At 42.4% G+C, this 18,400-nt stretch overlaps 1 protein-coding gene across 1 annotated transcript; it reads right to left on the bottom strand.

The window, feature by feature from the left end:
• Positions 1–1,267: 1,267 nt before the first annotated feature.
• Positions 1,268–4,328, bottom strand: LOC116461886 (olfactory receptor 8S1). The gene is made up of 2 exons (XM_032143883.2): positions 3,559–4,328; positions 1,268–1,430 (listed from the first exon to the last, which is right to left on the bottom strand). The coding sequence occupies exons 1-2, from the start codon at positions 4,326–4,328 to the stop codon at positions 1,268–1,270; spliced, it is 933 nt and encodes a 310-aa protein (XP_031999774.2).
• Positions 4,329–18,400: the final 14,072 nt, after the last annotated feature.

Consider the following 18,400-nt stretch of genomic DNA (forward strand, 5'->3'; position numbering starts at 1 on the left):
GCAAGTATACCGTATGTGAGTTCATGATCTTCAGGAGCCGTTGCTGAAGGAATTGACAGTAAGAGATTTATCTGTAGAGAGAACCTCAGCCTGAGGTCAGAAGATCAAGAACAGATAGAAGCCAGGGAATTGGCATGAAAGAGATCTTTTTCTTTTTTTCAATTATTCATTTGTTACAGTGGGTTATGATACAAATGTTTATAGATGCCTACTCTGTACTAGTACTACAGAGCAGTTTTTCTGTGTTTCTATTCAGTTCAATTGTAGTGTGTTGAGTTGTAAAATAATCCACATATTAAATCAAATAAACAAACAAAATGCCATGTTCTTTGGTACAAGCAACACTACAAAAGGCATTTGGGGTCTGCATTTGGAATTCTCAGGCAAACTCTCTCTTGTTCCTAGTCTGTACTTATTTTCCCCACACTAGTTTATGTATATATATTTTTTGAGATGGAGTTTTGCTCTTGTTGCCCAGGCTGGAGTGCAGTGGCACGATCTCGGCTCACTGCGACCTCCACATCTTGGTTTCAAGCGTTTCTCCTGCCTTAGCCTCCTGACTAGCTGGGATTACAGGCGTCTGCCATCATGCCCAGCTAATTTTTGTATTTTTTTTTTTTTTTTTTTTTTTTTTGAGACGGAGTCTCACTCTGTCACCCAGGCTGGAGTGCAGTGGCGCGATCTCGGCTCACTGCAAGCTCCGCCTCCTGGGTTCACGCCATTCTCCTGCCTCAGCCTCTCCGAGTAGCTGGGACTACAGGCGCCCGCCACCACGCCTGGCCTATTTGATTTCTTTCTAAGTTGTTATGGGATATAGATCTTTCCAGGGACTTTTTGGCATGAGAACAAAAGAGGAGTTGGGTCACAGTGCCAAGATGGGACTATCCCAGAATGCAGAAGGACATTTGCTAGTGCTCTGATAGGTTGATTTACCTTTTGTGCATAGACATAAGTAAAAGGGAGAGGGAGAGGCAGGAAGAAGAGGGATAAAAAAGGCAAGAAATGAGAGGAAAAAGCATTAGCTATAGAAATGGCCAGGGAGGCCCTGAGGATTTTCTTGTATAATGACTGGGCCCCCTCTGATGGGTGCTACCTGCTCTGTGACAGTTTCCTCATTGCCTTTGGCTGGGAGCAGGGCATTGGAGGAAGAGAAACTAAGGTCTCTGTTTTGGAAAGAGATGAATGTTGAGATAGCTGAGTGGTGATAGCTCTTCCTCCCTCCTTTTTTCCCCATAACTTTTCCTCCTGCTGAGGCAGGGGCACTGGGCTACAAGGGAAGCCTGGACTTCCTGGCCAGCATCCTCCTCAGGGCCACCTTTACCTCTTGGTTCTTCAGACTGTAGATGAGGGGGTTCAGCAGGGGGGTTATCACACTGTACTGCACGGAGAGCACTTGCTCTAGGGCTGAGCCGGATGCTGGAGTCATATACCTTGAAGGGAATTGCACAGAAAAGCAACTTATGACAATGGTGACAATTCTCACTGTTGGCAGCAATAATTCATCCCCTCCCTGCAAAGACTCTGCAAAGGAGGTCTTCAGAGCTGACTTTCTCTGGTGGCAGCATCTAGAAACGGCTGATCTGTGAAAAGTCAGTCATTTCTGCCTTCAGACACTTCCAAACGTAAGTGAGCTCACACAGAAAGTTATAGGAGCTGCCCCGAAGAACAAGCAGTTCTGCAGCATATCAAAGGTTGCGGGTTAGAACAGAATTAATATTAGGGACAGATAAAAAGTAAAACCAAAAAATAGAATTAATAATAATTTCATACATTTCCATAGCATTTCATACTCTTCAAAGCATTCTTCCTTAATAGCTATGATGACCCTATGAGGAATTTTTCTCTTTATACACAACAGTAGGGAAACGCAATGTTCTCACCTTGTGATGACTGTTCATGTAAAACTGTACACTTAGTTTAAAATATTGTCATTATTCCCAACTTTTATAGCCCTGGGAATTACCCTCAGAATCCTTGCCTATTATTTGTATAAAGTTGAGTGGAACAAACATTTGTCCTTTTAGTTGCATTTTTCTTTGGTTTGGAAAAGAAGCTAAAACTGGTAAAATGGGAGATAAAAATGTGTTAAGCACATAATATGATTCCAAAATAATAAGATTAAACTCTTGGGCACATTTTGCTAAGTACCACCCGGAGTATCTTCCAAAGAAGCACTAGTATTATTATTTATTTGCAATAGCACCATCATTATTGGAATAGACTATCCCAAGGATGTTCCTTGTGGGTTCCAATGTGTTTGGTTATAAAAAAAAATCATCACTTTACTGTTATTTTTTGTCATCTAACTTATTCTTTCTAACATTTCTATGAAGTAAGTAGTCACATCCCTTATGGCAGATGAGGAGACTGAGACAAAGGGAGATGAAGAGATTGGTGCACAGCTCAGTTGAGCTCTCCTGGGCTATTTATTTATTTTTTTCTTTTACTTATTTTTTTTTTTCTTTCCTAGCCACTGGACTACAGGTACTGGACTATTCTTACCATCCATTTCCATCCTTGACTTCTCTCCGAATCACAGGCAGGTGAGAAAAATATTGAACAATTTGTGCAAATCCACCTTCAATTTACTAGTAGAAAGCACAGGCATCGATTGTTTTGTCTCCTAGTGAGGGAGGACTAGGCAGCCAGAGCTGTCGATGTTTGAGAAGCATGGTAAGGAAGGGCACGGATCTTGGTCCAACTTATGGCTCCATTACTAGCTTGTTCTGGGACTGCTGAGAAATTACCTGATCACTCCCCAAACTCAGGTTCTTTACCTAATAGTGGGTTGATAATATTTCTCTTGCAGTGTGATGGATACTAAAATTGGCTTGGCGATGTAAAGCAGCTGGTATCTAGTAAATTGCTACAACATATGTAAGCTTTGGTGACATCTCCCAGTAGGAAATAAAGATGGCATATGTTTCAAAGAAAGGTTTTATTTTTTGTCTAACACTGAATAAAAATCTAACAAAGTTTCTCTGATTTCTTTTTGCAAACTCCCAAATCTTAGGTTAATGAAGTAGAAAAATCTTTATCTTGGTCTAAACTCATTTTCCAGAATGGACAATTGAAGACTTAGAAAGAAAATAGATTCTGGTTTTTTTTTTTTGACCTAGTCTCACTCTGTCGCCCAGGCTGGAGTACAGTAGTGCAATTTCCGCTCACTGCAACCCCTGCCTCCGAGGTTGAAGCAATTCTCCTGCCTCAGCCTCCCGAGTAGCTAGGACTACAGGTGCACGTGACCACACCTGGCTAATTTTTATATTTTCAGTAGAGATGGGGTTTCACCATGTTGGCCAGGCTAGTCTCCAACTCCTGGGCTCAAGCGATCCACCCATCTCAGCCTCCCAAAGTGCTGGGGTTACAGGCATGAGCCACTGTACCCAGCTGAAAATAGATTCTTTACAATTCATACAGCTAGTCCATGGTAGAGCCAGCACTAGAGCCTAGGCCTTTTGAATGTCCTGCTATTTTGTAATGCTCTCTTCTGCCAACGGAGACCACTTAGGGTAAGGAATATCCCACATTTGTATTCAGGGGTGTAGTATGACATACCTGAGAACTCCTGAAGTATAAAAGATGGTGACAAGGAAATGGGAAGAGCAGGTGGAAAAGATCTTGCTCCGACCTGTGGCAGAGTTGATCCTCAGGGCTGTCATGATGATACAGCTGTACGAACCCAGCAAAAGGACAAGGGTGCCAAGGCCCAGGACTGACATGGTGGTGAGAATGGAGGCGATGCTAGCGCAGGGGTCAGAACAGGTCAATGAGAGCACCGGAGGAAGCTCGCAGGCAAAACTGTGGATGACATTAGGGCCACAGAAGTGCTGCTGAGCCAGGAGGAAGGTGTTAATTAGACCAGTCCCCATTCCTATGGCCCAGGATGCCCCCACCAGGCCAGCACACACCCTCCTGTTTATAATCACCACATACAACAGTGGATGACACACGGCCTGAAACCGGTCGTAGGCCATGACCGAGAGGAGGCAAGCCTCAGTAGCTCCAGAAAATATGACCAGGGAGATCTGAGTGAAACACTCAAGGAAGGATATTGTCTTCCCCTTAGAAAGAAGGTTCTCTAGCAGTTTAGGCACAATAATGGAGGAATAGAAAGCATCCAGGAAGGAGAGGTGTCCCAGGAAGAAGTACATGGGGGTGTGGAGGTGGGAATCAGTACTGATCACCAGCACCATCAGCAGGTTCCCCAGTAGAGTCAAGAGGTAAATCACCAGGAACAGAACAAAGAGCAGCGCCTGAACCTGAGGGTTGTTGGACAGTCCTAGGAGAACAAACACAGTGACTGTGGTCATGTTGCTGACTTCCATGGAGCATTCAAGTTTCCCTTTTGACTGACAAGAACTGAAAAGAATGCTCCAATGGGTTATCAGTGTCAGGGTATGCCTGGGGATCAGGCATTGGCAGTAAAGCTTCAGGGCAGACCCAGGACAGATTCTGTAGCAGAGGAAGCCTTGCCATGTCAGGCTGTGCCAGTCCTTTCCAGCTCAGGGCAGTAACCTATTGGCCATGGTAGAGAAGGTGGGGAGGAAAAGTTCAGAGAATCAGACCTAGAAAGAAAGGAGAAGAGAGCAGGGATTATTCAGTCTGGAGAAGGAAGGGAAGGGAGTTGGGACTCCTGAGCGCTGAGAAGTGCTATTCTCTACTTCCAAAAGGAACCGAGCTCAAACCACAGGAAGGCTAACTGGCATAGTGAATAAGCAATGAACATTTTGGCTGACCATCTGGGTGGCAGACCATGATGAGTGTCTGAGTGACTGATAGAAGTATTATGAGACCTGGTCATGGTGCAAGTTGTCTCTCAGCCACTGTAAGCTCATAAGCCACTTAAGTTTCTTAAAAAAAAAAAAAGTCTGGGAAAAATAGATGGTTTCTAAAGTTCATTCCAGATTAGATTTTTTTTTTTTTTTTTTTTTTGAGACAGAGTCTTACTCTTTTGCCCAGGCTGGAGTGCAGTGGCACAATCTCGACTCACTGAAGCCTCCACCTCCTAGGTTGAAGCTATTCTCGTGCCTCAGTCCAGCTTAGATTTTTTAAATTTAATTTTTAATTTAATTTTTTTCTAGGGATGGGGTCTCATTACATTGCCCAGGCTAGCTGCAAACTCCTGGCCTTAAGTGATCATCCCTCCTTAGCCTCCCAAAGTACTGGGATTACAGGTGAGTCAATATACCTACTACCAGCTTAGAAATTAAAAAGATGGGGAAACAGTCTTCCTGGGGTGTTTCTGGTACTAAATAGAAGCCCCTTCTCCCCTTCTGTGTCAATCCAAGTAGAAATAACACGAGTGTATTGGTTTCACGGAAGCCAGGCAGAGGGAAACCCTTGAATGGAAATGAAGATTGTGAACATCAGTCATTCCAAGGCCTTGCCATTTCAGCGTTTCTGTGAATCTATGATGCCCACTGTTTTCACTGCAATTTCAGTTCTTAACATGGGCATCCACAGAGACTATGCTATTCTTTGGAATATTTGGAAAAAGATTTGGAAAAAGCCAAGTCAAACTTGGATAATTTTTGTGCATCAGAGGGAAGTTAAAGACCAAAAATAGGGATGAGAAATAAAAGAACACGTGGTAAAATGGACAGTTAGAGGATTTAGTCTAGATCAGAGGAAGGTAAAGTGGCTAGTCCCCCTCCCCTTGATGGTTAACTCAGGAAGGTTATCAGTGAGAATCTGATCTCAATTCATGACTTGTACCCTCGTGGGTTCCCAGAGTGGGTAGTTTTAGGAGAAGATGGATTTGAATGAGAAGGAAATTTGCCTTCACCTGGGCTCCCTAGGCCAACGAGATGCCCTGAATGGAAGATCCCTGTATGGCATCCTTTCCAAGAGTGGAGCAAAAGCCACAGATAGGAGAGGGCTCTGTGGGCTTCCTTCGGCTTTGTCCTTCCTTTAGAGAATGCAGGGGTGAAACTTCTGAGCAAGAAAATATCCCTATAGCCTTTCTGTCCAAGGGGAAGCCTTAAATCTACCTCCCAAATAATAATGGCCAGAGGGACTTGGTCTCAGCTCTAGGCCTTGGAGAGTGAGGGAGGTCCCTGGAGAGGTCCTTAAGCAGGAGACCTGTTCTGATTCTGAACCGGTTCTCCAGGGCCAACTACATCCCCCTTGTATCATTCTTGTTTCAGTGGGTTACATCATCAAGAGGGCCCTAGGGTGGCCAATAATTTCATTTTTCAGGTCTATTATTATGTTTTAAAGTATCTTTGAAAAAAAAAATTTTTATGGTATTTTCAACTTACACAGTATTCCCATTGAGCATGTATGGCAGCTTAACTACCCGAATATAAAGTTTAGGAAGTCAAAACTAATCTAGCTTTGTTTTAAAAAATTGTGCTATTGTTATAATGGTTAACAAAGTGAGGAGAAGCACCACTCAAATCATAATGTTACAATCTCTTTGTTCAGTTGGATTATGGGTTGGTCAAACATTAGACTTCACCCAGGCATAGCTACGATGCAGTGATTCCTCAGAAGAAGACGAAATTCTCAAATCACATACTACCTCAGATGTAATATTAGGGGCAGAATTTAGCATTTTCAACATAATACACCATAAAAGTCAGGACTAGTTCTTATCTGAGCCCCACCTTGTAACTTCAGTAACCAAAGACATACTGGTCTATAATGAATTATTTCAAATTAACTAACCAGCCTTTCTCACAAAGAGGAGATTCTTTTTGATTGGGAGAAATGCGAGTTTAAGTCTGAACTGAGAAATCTGCTTAACAGTTAGAACTTAATTGTATTTCTGCATTTAAAAAAAGTTTAGGCTTTAACAATTGTTAGTTAACCCTAAAGAACCATTTTAGTTTCCAAAAAGCCAATCCAAATCCCCCAGCAAAAGAGAGCCCCATCTGCTCAAATATGTGAGTACTTCACCCCAGGAGCAAACTCCTCTGCATTGGGATTGATTGCTGTGGATCACAGGGTCTTTTAGAGAGGAGTCATCATTGATAATAAGGTCATTCAACTGGTCTTGGACTTGGTCCACAGTTCGTGGGAAGTCTTGAACCGGAATAAACTACTCATGTTCTTCCCCTTCAGCATTTCTTGGAAACAGTGTGGTAGGAGTTATTAAGAAATTATTTTAGGCAGATAGAGAGGAAAAGGGGTCCTTGGAAAGTTTTCATCTCTTTTAAAGCAGCTCCAGAAATGTTGCCTGTCTTAGAGCCAGGTTGGCAACCTTTGATATGCAAATGCAAGCCATTAGAAATTGGGTCCACCCAACATGGTGATTCCCACTATTGTCCTCTTGCCCTTGCCCCCTTATGTGCCTGGCAACAAGGCCACCCCCACATATCCCCATGTTTGTAGAACATCATGGTGCCCTGCATTTGTGTATTAAAAGGCTAGAGTGGGAGGGCCAGTTTTTTTCGTGGGCTATGTGAATGATGTACCTGGTCAAACCAATCCCCTAAGCCCTATGCAAAGCAGACACCACTTCCTCCAGCCTCTTCATATACCTGGCTGCTTTCCACCACACCTGGGGTCTCCTCTGTTGGCTTTAGAGGCCCCCACCCTCTATCTCTGTACAGGGGAGCTTCTTCTTTCTTTCTTCTCCCTTCTTTCTTGCCTATTAAACTCTCTGCTCCTTAAAAACACTCCATGTGTGTCCCTGCCGTTTTATCTAATTCAGCATGGAGACCAAGAACCCTGGTGTTCCTCTGCTTATCAAAGCCATATCAGTTTGGTGCATTGGCTGGGAATCTGAGGTACAGCCTTCGTTGGAGTGGTGAATATGAAAGCAAGCTTAAAACCTGTTCTATCATTCAGAGGTGCTCTTAGCCTCTATATTAGAATAAATCAAACAAATCAATGGAAATCTGTCAGCCTAGTACATATGCTTAGCATTGGCTGCCGTACTAAAGACACAGATGTGAAGCTTTCTGGGAAGAACATGGAGAATCCCCCATTACCCACGGGTACTGGTAATGTTGGCCATGTTTGAACTAGCTTCTTTTTACAGGGAGACTTTGCTATCATGCGAGGGTGGGAAAAGTTCTGAGGCAACTGAGAATTACAGACCAGGGCCTCGTGTGATTCAAATGCCTCTGGACCGAATGCAGCCTCTGACAGGCCATTCCAGTGTTGGTAGAGAATCCTCAACCGTCCTGTTGCAAAACTCTTCTGCCTTCTCTATCTGTGGCCTCTTACTCTTCCTCTGCGTGAAATGTGCAAGGATTTTTACAGTCTAGGAACAGCGTTTTCCCCTTTTCCTCTGAGGAGAGGTTACTTGCTACAACTTCTCTGGTGAGCACGTGGTATTTCTAAGCCACCTAGTGGAAATAAAAGTCCTCTTCATAAGACACATTGCTGGTTCTCTGCGGTACATTGCAGCTTTGGAACTTTTCTATTTTGCGCTTTTCTATGCTACTTCTGTAGGCAGGAAAGCTCTGCTTTTAACAGTTAGGAGTAAGATGTCTTCCATAGCCAAATTTTAGTCTTGATATTGTCCCACTGGCAGGAAAATGGCCATTCGGTTTCTACGTTCCTTTAAGGCACCTATTGTGTCTCCTATTAAGACTACTTAATTAGTAAGGGGATTTCAAGTCTGGAAGTTAACCAGAACCATTCTTCTATGGGTAAGTGCTTTAGTATGAGCCATAATAGCATATAAAGTTCAATCTAGCATGCCCCCCGCCTTAAAGGGGGCTTGCCCAATTATGTGGTTTTTATTGAAATCCATTTTTTTTTTTTGGAAGACACACAGGCCACAGAAGTCTAGGAGGTCAAACGGAAATAAAAGGCAGAGGACTAAGACTTCTTGGGGACAGCATGACTAAGGCCCAAAAGTATAGTTCCTCTGGTGTCATGGCTTGGAGGGTCATGCCTGCAGTCATGGGCGGCACATTTAAATGGGTGCCAGGGATTCAGGAGCCAAGGAGAGAAAATAATTGGGGGGACGCCTCCTACTGCTTTCTTCTCCGTTCTGGATCACATACTAAAAGGAAGAAGACTAAAAGGATGCTTTTCTTCTCACTTCTCTTTCTAGATGGGTAACAGATCATCTTCAACATGCACTCCCCTGGATTGTATTTTGAAGCACTGGGACTTCTTTGACCTTTAAACTTTGAAGAAAAAGTGGCTTATTTTCTTTTGCAAAAGGGCATGGCCTTTTTACTAGACCTTTGCAAGTGTTGCAAAATCAACCCAGCTCTTTTAGCAACCACATTGGGCAGACCCAGGGAAAATAGTTTCCCAGAATTAAAAAAGTAACATTCAGGGAAATAATCTGAGTGTCCCCCTTATTTTGGGCCCCTTCACGTTCCCTTCTCATTGCAGGACCTTAGTCAAGTAAAGGAGTCTTAGGCCAATTTTCTGATAACACTGATAGGTGTATAGAAGCTTTCCAAAGTTTAACTCAGGTATTTGACTTCTCATGGAGGAATGCTATGCTGCTCCTAAGCCAAACCCTGCTGCAGCTAAAACAGGCAGCTCTGCAAATAGGAGAAAATTTTGGAGATGAGCAATATGTCTTCTATAGTAGGCCAAAAGGGAAAAGAGAAAATAGAGAAGGCAAAGAAATAGGGGAAACACCATTCCCAATAGGAAAAGAGGCAATACCTCTTGACAACCCAAATTGGAACTTCATTCCGTGGTGTTTTTCCTTCTTTCATGGTTTAAAAAGGCTTCTATCTCTTTTATAATGTTCTCCCAACCTGGAAAAGTTAATTTTCCAAAACTTAAAAATATTTGGCTTAGAGTTGAGCTGGGGGAAGGGAACCCAGAAGACTAATATGCTGGCAAAAGGGTAAAAATTTCTTACCAGTCAGGCATTTGTCTTCTCTCTCACTGTGCAAAATGGCAAAAGGGATAATAAGAATCATTGTTGGAGAGGTTCCAAGATGGCCAAATAGGAAAAGCTCCAGTCTAGAGCTACCAGCATGAGTGATGCAGAAGATGGGTGATTTCTGCATTTCCAACTGAGGTACCAGGTTCATCTCACTGGGGCTTGTCAGACAGTGGGTGCAGCCCATGGAGCGTGAGCCAAAGCAAGGTGGGGCATTGCCTAACCCGGGAAATGCAAGGGGTGGGGGAATTCCCTTTCCTAGCCTAGGGAAGCCGTGACAGACGCTACCTGGAAAATAGGGACACTCCCACCCTAATACTGTGCTTTTCCAACAGTCTTAGCAAATGGCACACCAGGAGATTATAGCTTGTGCCTGGCTCAGAGGGTCCCACGCCCAAGGAGCCTCGCTCACTGCTAGCACAGCAGTCTGAGATCGAACTGCAAGGCGGCAGCGAGGCTGGGGGAGGGGCCTTGCCATTGCTGAGGCTTGAGTAGGTAAACAAAGCGGCCGGGAAGCTCAAACTGGGTGGAGCCTACTGCAGCTTAAGGAGGCCTGCCTGCCTCTGTAGACCCCACCTCTGGGGGCAGGTGCATAGCTGAATAAAAGGCAGCAGAAACTTCTGCAGACTTTAATGTCCCTGTCTGACAGCTTTGAAGAGAGTAGTGATTCTTCCAGCATGGAGTTTGAGATCTGAGAATGGACAGACTGCCTCCTCAAGTGGGGCCTTGACCCCCGAGTAGCCTAACTGGGAGGCACTTCTAAGTAGGGGCCAACTGACACTCATATGGCTGGGTGCCCCTCTGAGACAAGGCTTCCAGAGGAAGGATCAGGCAGCAACATTTGCTGTTCTGCAATATTTGCTGTTCTGCAGCCTCCACTGTTGATACCCAGGCAAACACGGTCTGGAGAGGACCTCCAGAAAACTCCAACAGACCTGCAGCTGAGGGTCCTGAGTGTTAGAAGGAAAACTAACAAACAGAAAGGACATCCACATCAAAACCCCATCTGTATGTCACCAACATCAAAGACCAAAGGTAGATAAAACCACAAAGATGGGGAGAAACCAGAGCAGAAAAGCTGAAAATTCTAAAAATCAGAGCTCCCTTCTCCTCCAAAGGAGTGCAGCTCCTCACCAGCAATGGAACAAAGCTGGATGGAGAATGACTTTGACGAGTTGAGAGAAGAAGTCTTCAGATGATTGGTAATAACAAACTTCTCTGAGCTAAAGGAGGATGTTTGAACCCATCACAATGAAGCTAAAAACCTTGAAAAAAGATTAGACGAATGGCTAACTAGAATAAACAGTGTAGAGAAGACCTTAAGTGACCCGATGGAGTTGAAAACTATGGCACAAGAACTACGTGACGCATGCACAAGCTTCAGTAGCCGATTTGATCAACTCGAAGAAAAGGTATCAGTGATTGAAGAACAAATGAATGAAATGAAGTGAGAAGAGGAGTTTAGAGAAAAAAAGAGTAAAAAGAAATGAGCAAACCTCCAAGAAATATGGGACTATGTGAAAAGACCAAATCTATGTCTGATTGGTGTATCTGAAAGTGACGGGGAGAATGGAACCAAGTTGGAAAACACTCTGCAGGATATCATCCAGGAGAACTTCACCAACATAGCAAGGCAGGCTAACATTCAAATTCAGGAAATATAGACAACGCCACAAAGATACTCTTCAAGAACAGCAATTCCAAGACACATAATTGTCAGATTCACCAAAGTTGAAATGAAGGAAAAAATGTTAAGGGCAGCCAGAGAGAAAAGTTGGGTAAACCACAAAGGGAAGCCCATCAGACTAACAGCGGATCTCTTCGCAGAAGCTCTACAAGCCAGAAGAGAGTGGGGACCAATATTCAACATTCTTAAAGAAAAGAATTTTCAACCCAGAATTTAATATCCAGCCAAACTAAGCTTCATAAGTGAAGGAGAAATAAAATCATTTACGGACAAGCAAATGCTGAGAGATTTTGTCACCACCAGGCCTGCCTTACAAGAGCTCCTGGAGGAAGCACTAAACATGGAAAGGAACAATCAGTACCAGCCACTGCAAAAACATGCCAAATTGTAAAGACCATCGATGCTAGGAAGAAACTGCAGCAACTAACGAGCAAAATAACCAGCTAACATCATAATTACAGGATCAAATTCACACATAACAATATTAACCTTAAATGTAAATGGGCTAAATTCTCCAATTAAGAGACACAGACTGGCAAATTGGACAGAGTCAAGACCCATCGGCGTGCTGTATTCAGGAGACCCATCTCACGTGCAGAGACACATATAGGCTCAAAATAAAGTGATGGAGGAAGATCTACCAAGCAAATGGAAAACAAAAAACAGCAGGGGTTGCAATCCTAGTCTCTGATAAAACAGACTTTGAACCAATAAAGATCAAAAGAGACAAAGAAGGCCATTACATAATGGTAAAGGGATCAATTCAACAAGAAGAGCTAACTATTCTAAATATATATGCACCCAATACAGGAGCACCCAAATTCATAAAGCAAGTCCTTAGAGACCTACAAAGAGACTTAGACTCCCACACAATAATAATGGGAGATTTTAACACCCCACTGTCAACATTGGACAGATCAACGAGACAGAAAGTTAACAAGGTTATTGAGGAATAGAACTCAGCTCTGCACCAAGCAGACCTAACAGACATCTACAGAACTCTCCGCCCCAAATCAACAGATTATACATTCTTTTCAGCACCACACCACACCTATTCCAAAATTGACCACATAGTTGGAAGTAAAGCACTCCTCAGCAAATGTAAAAGAACAGAAATTATAACAAACTGTCTCTCAGACCACAGTGCAATCAACTAGAACTCAGGATTAAGAAACTCACTCAAAACTGCTCAACTGCATGGAAACTGAACAACCTGCTCCTGAATGACTGCTGGGTACATAACAAAATGAAGGCAGAAATAAAGATGTTCTTTGAAACCAATGAGAACAAAGACACAATATACCAGAATCTCTGGGACACATTTAAATCAGTAGGTAGAGGGAAATTTATAGCACTAAATGCCCACAAGAGAAAGCAGGAAAGATCTAAAATTGACACCCTAACATCACAATTAAAAGAACTAGAGAAGTAAGAGCAAACAAATTCAAAAGCTAGCAGAAGGCAAGAAATAACTAAGAATAGAGCAGAATGGAAGGAGATCAGAGACACAAAAAACCCTTTAAAAAAATCAATGAATCCAGGAGCTGGTTTTTTGAAAAGATCAACAAAATTGATAGACAGGTAGCAAGACTAATAAAGAAGAAAAGAGAGAAGAATCAAATAGATGCAATTAAAAATGGTAAAGGGGAGATCACCACCGATCCCACAGAAATACAAAGTACCATCAGAGAATACTATAAACACCTCTATGCAAATAAACTAGAAAACCTAGAAGAAATGGATAAATTCCTGGACACATATACCCTCCCAAGACTAAACCAGGAAGAAGTTGAATCCCTGAATAGACCAATATCAGGCTCTGAAAATGAGGCAATAATTAAGAGCCTACCAACCAAAAAAAATCCAGCACCAGATGGATTCACAGCTGAATTCTACCAGAGGTACAAAGAGAAGCTAGTACCATTCCTTCTGAAACTATTCCAATCAATAGAAAAGGAGGGAATCCTCCCTAACTCATTTTATGAGGCCAGCATAATCCTGATACCAAAGCCTGGCAGAGGCACAACAAAAAAAGAGAATTTTAGGCTAACATCCCTGATAAACATCAATGCAAAAATCCTCAATAAAATACTGGCAAACTGAATCCAGCAGCACATCAAAAAGCTTATCCACCACGATCAAGTTGGCTTCATCCCTGGGATGCAAGGCTGGTTCAACATATGCAAATCAATAAACATAATCCATCATATAAACAGAACCAAAGACAAAAACCACATGATTATCTCAATAGATGCAGAAAAGGCTTTGACAAAATTCAACAACCCTTCATGCTAAAAACTCTCAAAAAATAGGTATCAATGGGATGTATCTCAAAATAATAAGAGCTATTTATGACATACGCCCAGCCAATATCATACTGAATGGGCAAAAACTGGAAGCATTCCCTTTGAAAACTGGCACAAGACAGGGATGCCCTCTCTCACCACTCCTATTCAACATAGTGTTGGAAGTTCTGGCCAGGGCAATCAGGCAGGAGAAATAAACAAAGGGTATTCGATTAGGAAAAGAGGAAGTCAAATTGTCCCTGTTTGCAGATGACATGATTGTATATTTAGAAAGCCCCATCGTCTCAGCCCAAAATCTCCTTAAGCTGATAAGCAACTTCAGCAAAGTCTCAGGATACAAAATCAATGTGCAAAAATCACAAGCATTCTTATACACCTATAATAGACAAAGAGAGAGCCAAATCGTGAGTGAACTCCCATTCACAATTGCTACAAAGAGAATAAAATACCTAGGAATCCAACTTACAAGGGATGTGAAGGACCTCTTCAAGGAGAACTACAAACCACTGCTCAATGAAATAAAAGAGGACACAAACAAATGGAAGAATATTCCATGCTCATGGGTAGGAAGAATCAATATCGTGAAAATGGCCATACTGCCCAAGGTAATTTATAGATTCAATGCCATCCCCATCAAGCTACCAATGACTTTCTTCACAGAATTGGAAAAAACTACTTTAAAGTTCATATGGAACCAAAAAAGAGCCTGCATCGCCAAGACAATCCTAAGCAAAAAGAACAAAGCTGGAGGCATCACACTACCTGTCTTCAAACTATACTACAAGGCTACAGTAACCAAAACAGCATGGTACTGGTACCAAAACAGAGATATAGACCAATGGAACAGAACAGAGCCCTCACAAATAATACCACACGTCTACAACCATCTGATCTTTGACAAACCTGACAAAAACAAGAAATGGGGAAATGATTCCCTATTTAATAAATGGTGCTGGGAAAACTGGCTAGCCATATGTAGAAAGCTGAAACTGGATCCCTTCTTTACACGTTATACAAAAAATAATTCAAGATGGATTAAAGACTTAAAGGTTAGACCTAAAATCATAAAAACTCTAGAAGAAAACCTAGGCAATACCATTCAGGCCACAGGCATGGGCAAGGATTTCATGACTAAAACACCAAAAGCAATGGCAACAAAAGCCAAAATTGACAAATGGGATCTAATTAAACTAAAGAGCTTCTGCACAGCAAAAGAGACTACCATCAGAGTGAACAGGCAACTTACAGAATGGGAGAAAATTTTTACAATCTACCCATCTGACAAAGGGCTGATATTCAGAATCTACAAAGAACTTAAACAAATTTACAAGAAAAAATCAAACAATCCCATCAAAAAGTCTGTGAAGGATATGAACAGACACTTCTCAAAAGAAGACATTTATGCAGCCAACAGACACATGAAAAAATGCTCATCATCACTGGCCATCAGAGAAATGCAAATCAAAACCACAATGAGATACCACCTCACATCAGTTAGAATGGCCATCATTAAAAAGTCAGGAAACAACAGGTGCTGGAGAGGATGTAGAGAAATAGGAACACTTTTACACTGTTGGTGGGACTGTAAAGTAGTTCAATCATTGTGGAAGACAGTGTGGTGATTCCTCAAGGATCTAGAACTAGAAACACCATTTGACCCAGCCATCCCATTACTAGGTATATACCCAAAGGATTATAAATCATTCTGCTATAAAGACACATGCACATGTATGCTTTCTGCAGCACTATTCACAATAGCAAAGACTTGGAACCAACCCAAACGTCCATCGATGATAGACTGGATTAAGAAAATGTGGCACATATACACTATGGAATACTATGCAGCCATAAAAAATGATGAGTTCATGTCATTTGTAGGGACATGGATGAAGCTGGAAATCATAATTCTGGGCAAACTATTGCAAGGACAGAAAACCAAACACCTCATGTTCTCACTCATAGGTGGGAATTGAACAATGAGAACACATGGACACAGGGTGGGGAACATCACACACTGGGACCTGTTGTGGGGTGGGGGGAAGAGGGAGGGATAGCATTAGGAGATATACCTAATGTAAATGACGAGTTAATGGGTGCAGCACACCAACATGGCATATGTATACATACGTAACAAACCTGCACATTGTGCACATGTACCCTAAAACTTACAGTATAATAAAAAAATGAAAAAAAAAATAAATCCAGTCTACAATGGCAAGAAATAAAAAAAGAATCATTGTTTATATTCTTTGTAAATTTATAATTAATGACAAAGAATTTGTGAGGTTGGTCGTAAGCTGTAGACTATCTGGTGTGCTTTGCATGTCTTTCTCGTTGGTTCTGTCAAAGAAAGAGTATCTTAGGTTAGGAAGCAGGCCCAGGATCCCACAAGCCTGCTGTTCAAGCCAGCCCAGCAAAACGATCAGTAACAAACTGGGTACAGGCCTCCATCTTGTTTCATGTCCTTGAGAACATAACTTGTAACCAAGTGGCAATACTTTTGAGGCAGAAATTAGAGAAAGAAGAAAATAAAATTAAAAAGAAAAAGAAATAAGCTTTCCTACATTTCCTATATTACCCTTCCCAGCCTCTGGTAGCCATCCTTCTACTCTCTAGGTTCATGAGTTCAATTGTTTTGATTTTTAGATCCTACAAATAAATGACAACATGCAATGTTTGTTTTTCTGTGCCTGGCTTATTTCACGTTACATAATGATCTCCAGTTCCATCCATGCTGTTACAAATTACTGGATCTCAATCTTTTTAATGGCTGAATAGACTCCATTGTGTATGTGTGGTACGACAGTCTTGATTACCATAACTGTGTAGTAATTCTTAGAATTGGATAATGTGAATCTTCCAATTTTGTTCTCTTTTCTCAGAATTGTTTGGGCTTATCCTAGTACCTTTGCCTTTACATATTCACCAGTTTCCTCAGGGTAAGGTTTTGAATCTGTTTTCTTGGCTACAGTGGGATTGCACCAGTACCCTCAGAGTAGGGGCCTTGACGAATTTCCTGCCTCTGGTTTAGCCTTTTGTTCTATACGGGAGATAAGAGAACCGGGTCTGGGAGGATTTAACAGTGGCTTCTGTTCTCCTACCCCAGCTAGAACTATGGGGAGAGACTTTCTTGAGAGCCTCATGGGGCTCCTGGAGGAAAAGGCTGGAAAAAGTTGGGAACCCCTCTATGATTGTGACCCTCAGGAACTTCAAAGTCTCATACTACCATACACTCAGTCACCAGCAATTTGTCAAAATTTCCAGTTTAATCTTCCTACTTCTTTACATAACACCCAGCAGCTTCTGTCCTAGGTAAGCAAATGCTCAGGTTCTGTGTCTCCTTGCAGGAACCTGCCTCTCCAGATTGATTTCTGTATGGTCATCTGCCCTGTGACCTCAGTTCTCTTATGGTCCAAGAAAAGTTGCTGATTTTCAATTTTTTCAGCTTTTTTTTTTTTTTTAATAAGAGTGGGAGTGACATCTTTCCAGCCCTCTACTTTTTTTTTTTTTTTTTTTTGAAAAAGTTTTTTTCTTTGCCTATTGGGGGGGGGGGGAGGGGGCACATTTTCAGCCACTGCAACTTCCATCTCCCGGGCTCAAGGGATTCTCCTGCCTCAGCCTCCTGAGTAGCTTGGATCGCAGGTGCACGCCACCACGCCTGGCTAATTTTTGTATTTTTAGTAGGGATGGGGTTTTACCATGTTGGCCAGGCTGGTCTTAAACTCCTGACCTCAGGTGATCCGCCTGCCTCTGCTTCCCAATTTGCTGGGATTACAGGCATGAGCCACCATGCCTGGCCTAGCCCTCTGCGTTTTTGAGTGGAAACTGGAAGTCTGAGTTTTAAGATAATAAAATCAGAGCTCCTTGTTCCAGGATGCCTTTTATTGTGCTGTATTTGAATCTGTAATTCCTCTTCATGTAATTTTTTTTTCGGGCCGGGCGCAGTAATCCCAGCACTTTGGGAGGCCTAGGCAGGTGGATCGCCTGAGGTCAGGAGTTTGAGACCAGCCTGGCCAACATAGGTAAACCTCATCTCTACTAAAAATACAAAAAATTAGCTGGGCATGGTGGCAGGTGCCTGTAATCCCAGCTACTCAGGAGGCTGAGGCAGGAGAATCACTTGAACCCAGGAGATGGAGGTTGCAGTGAGCCAAGATCATGCCATTGCACTCCAGCCTGGGCAAAAAGAGCGAAACTTCATCTCAAAAAAAATTATATATATATATACATATATACACATATACACACACACACACACACACACACACACACACACATATATATATATATTTTTTTCCATGGTAGTTGTTTTGGTCCATGTGTATCTCCTTCAACATTTTTTAATGGGGTTGTTCTGATTATTCCTCTTGATGGTTCTCTCTCATTGCCTGTTTGTACTATTGTTTCGTTTGCTCATTGTGGCAAAAGACTGGCTATTTCAGTTCTTTAAGTGGTAACGGTCTCATGAGAGAAGGGAATCTCCGCCTGTAGTGTAGCAGCAGACAAGTTGCCAGTCCCACTTCCAGGCACCCACCTCTGCACTCCAGTCTTATGCTTTCCCATCCTCAAGATAGGGAAAACTTCCTCTGTTTT

The sequence above is a fragment of the Hylobates moloch genome, unplaced genomic scaffold (genome assembly GCF_009828535.3).
Source record: "Hylobates moloch isolate HMO894 unplaced genomic scaffold, HMol_V3 SCAFFOLD_22, whole genome shotgun sequence".
In the NCBI taxonomy this organism is placed as follows: domain Eukaryota; kingdom Metazoa; phylum Chordata; class Mammalia; order Primates; family Hylobatidae; genus Hylobates; species Hylobates moloch.

Coding starts and splice junctions, on each gene's coding strand:
- LOC116461886 (XM_032143883.2), bottom strand. CDS start 4,328: ATGGAAGTCAGCAACATGACCACAGTCACTGTGTTTGTTCTCCTAGGA. Junction 1,431..3,558: donor TATACTTCAGGAGTTCTCAG/GTATGTCATACT, acceptor ATTCCCTTCAAG/GTATATGACTCCAGCATCCG.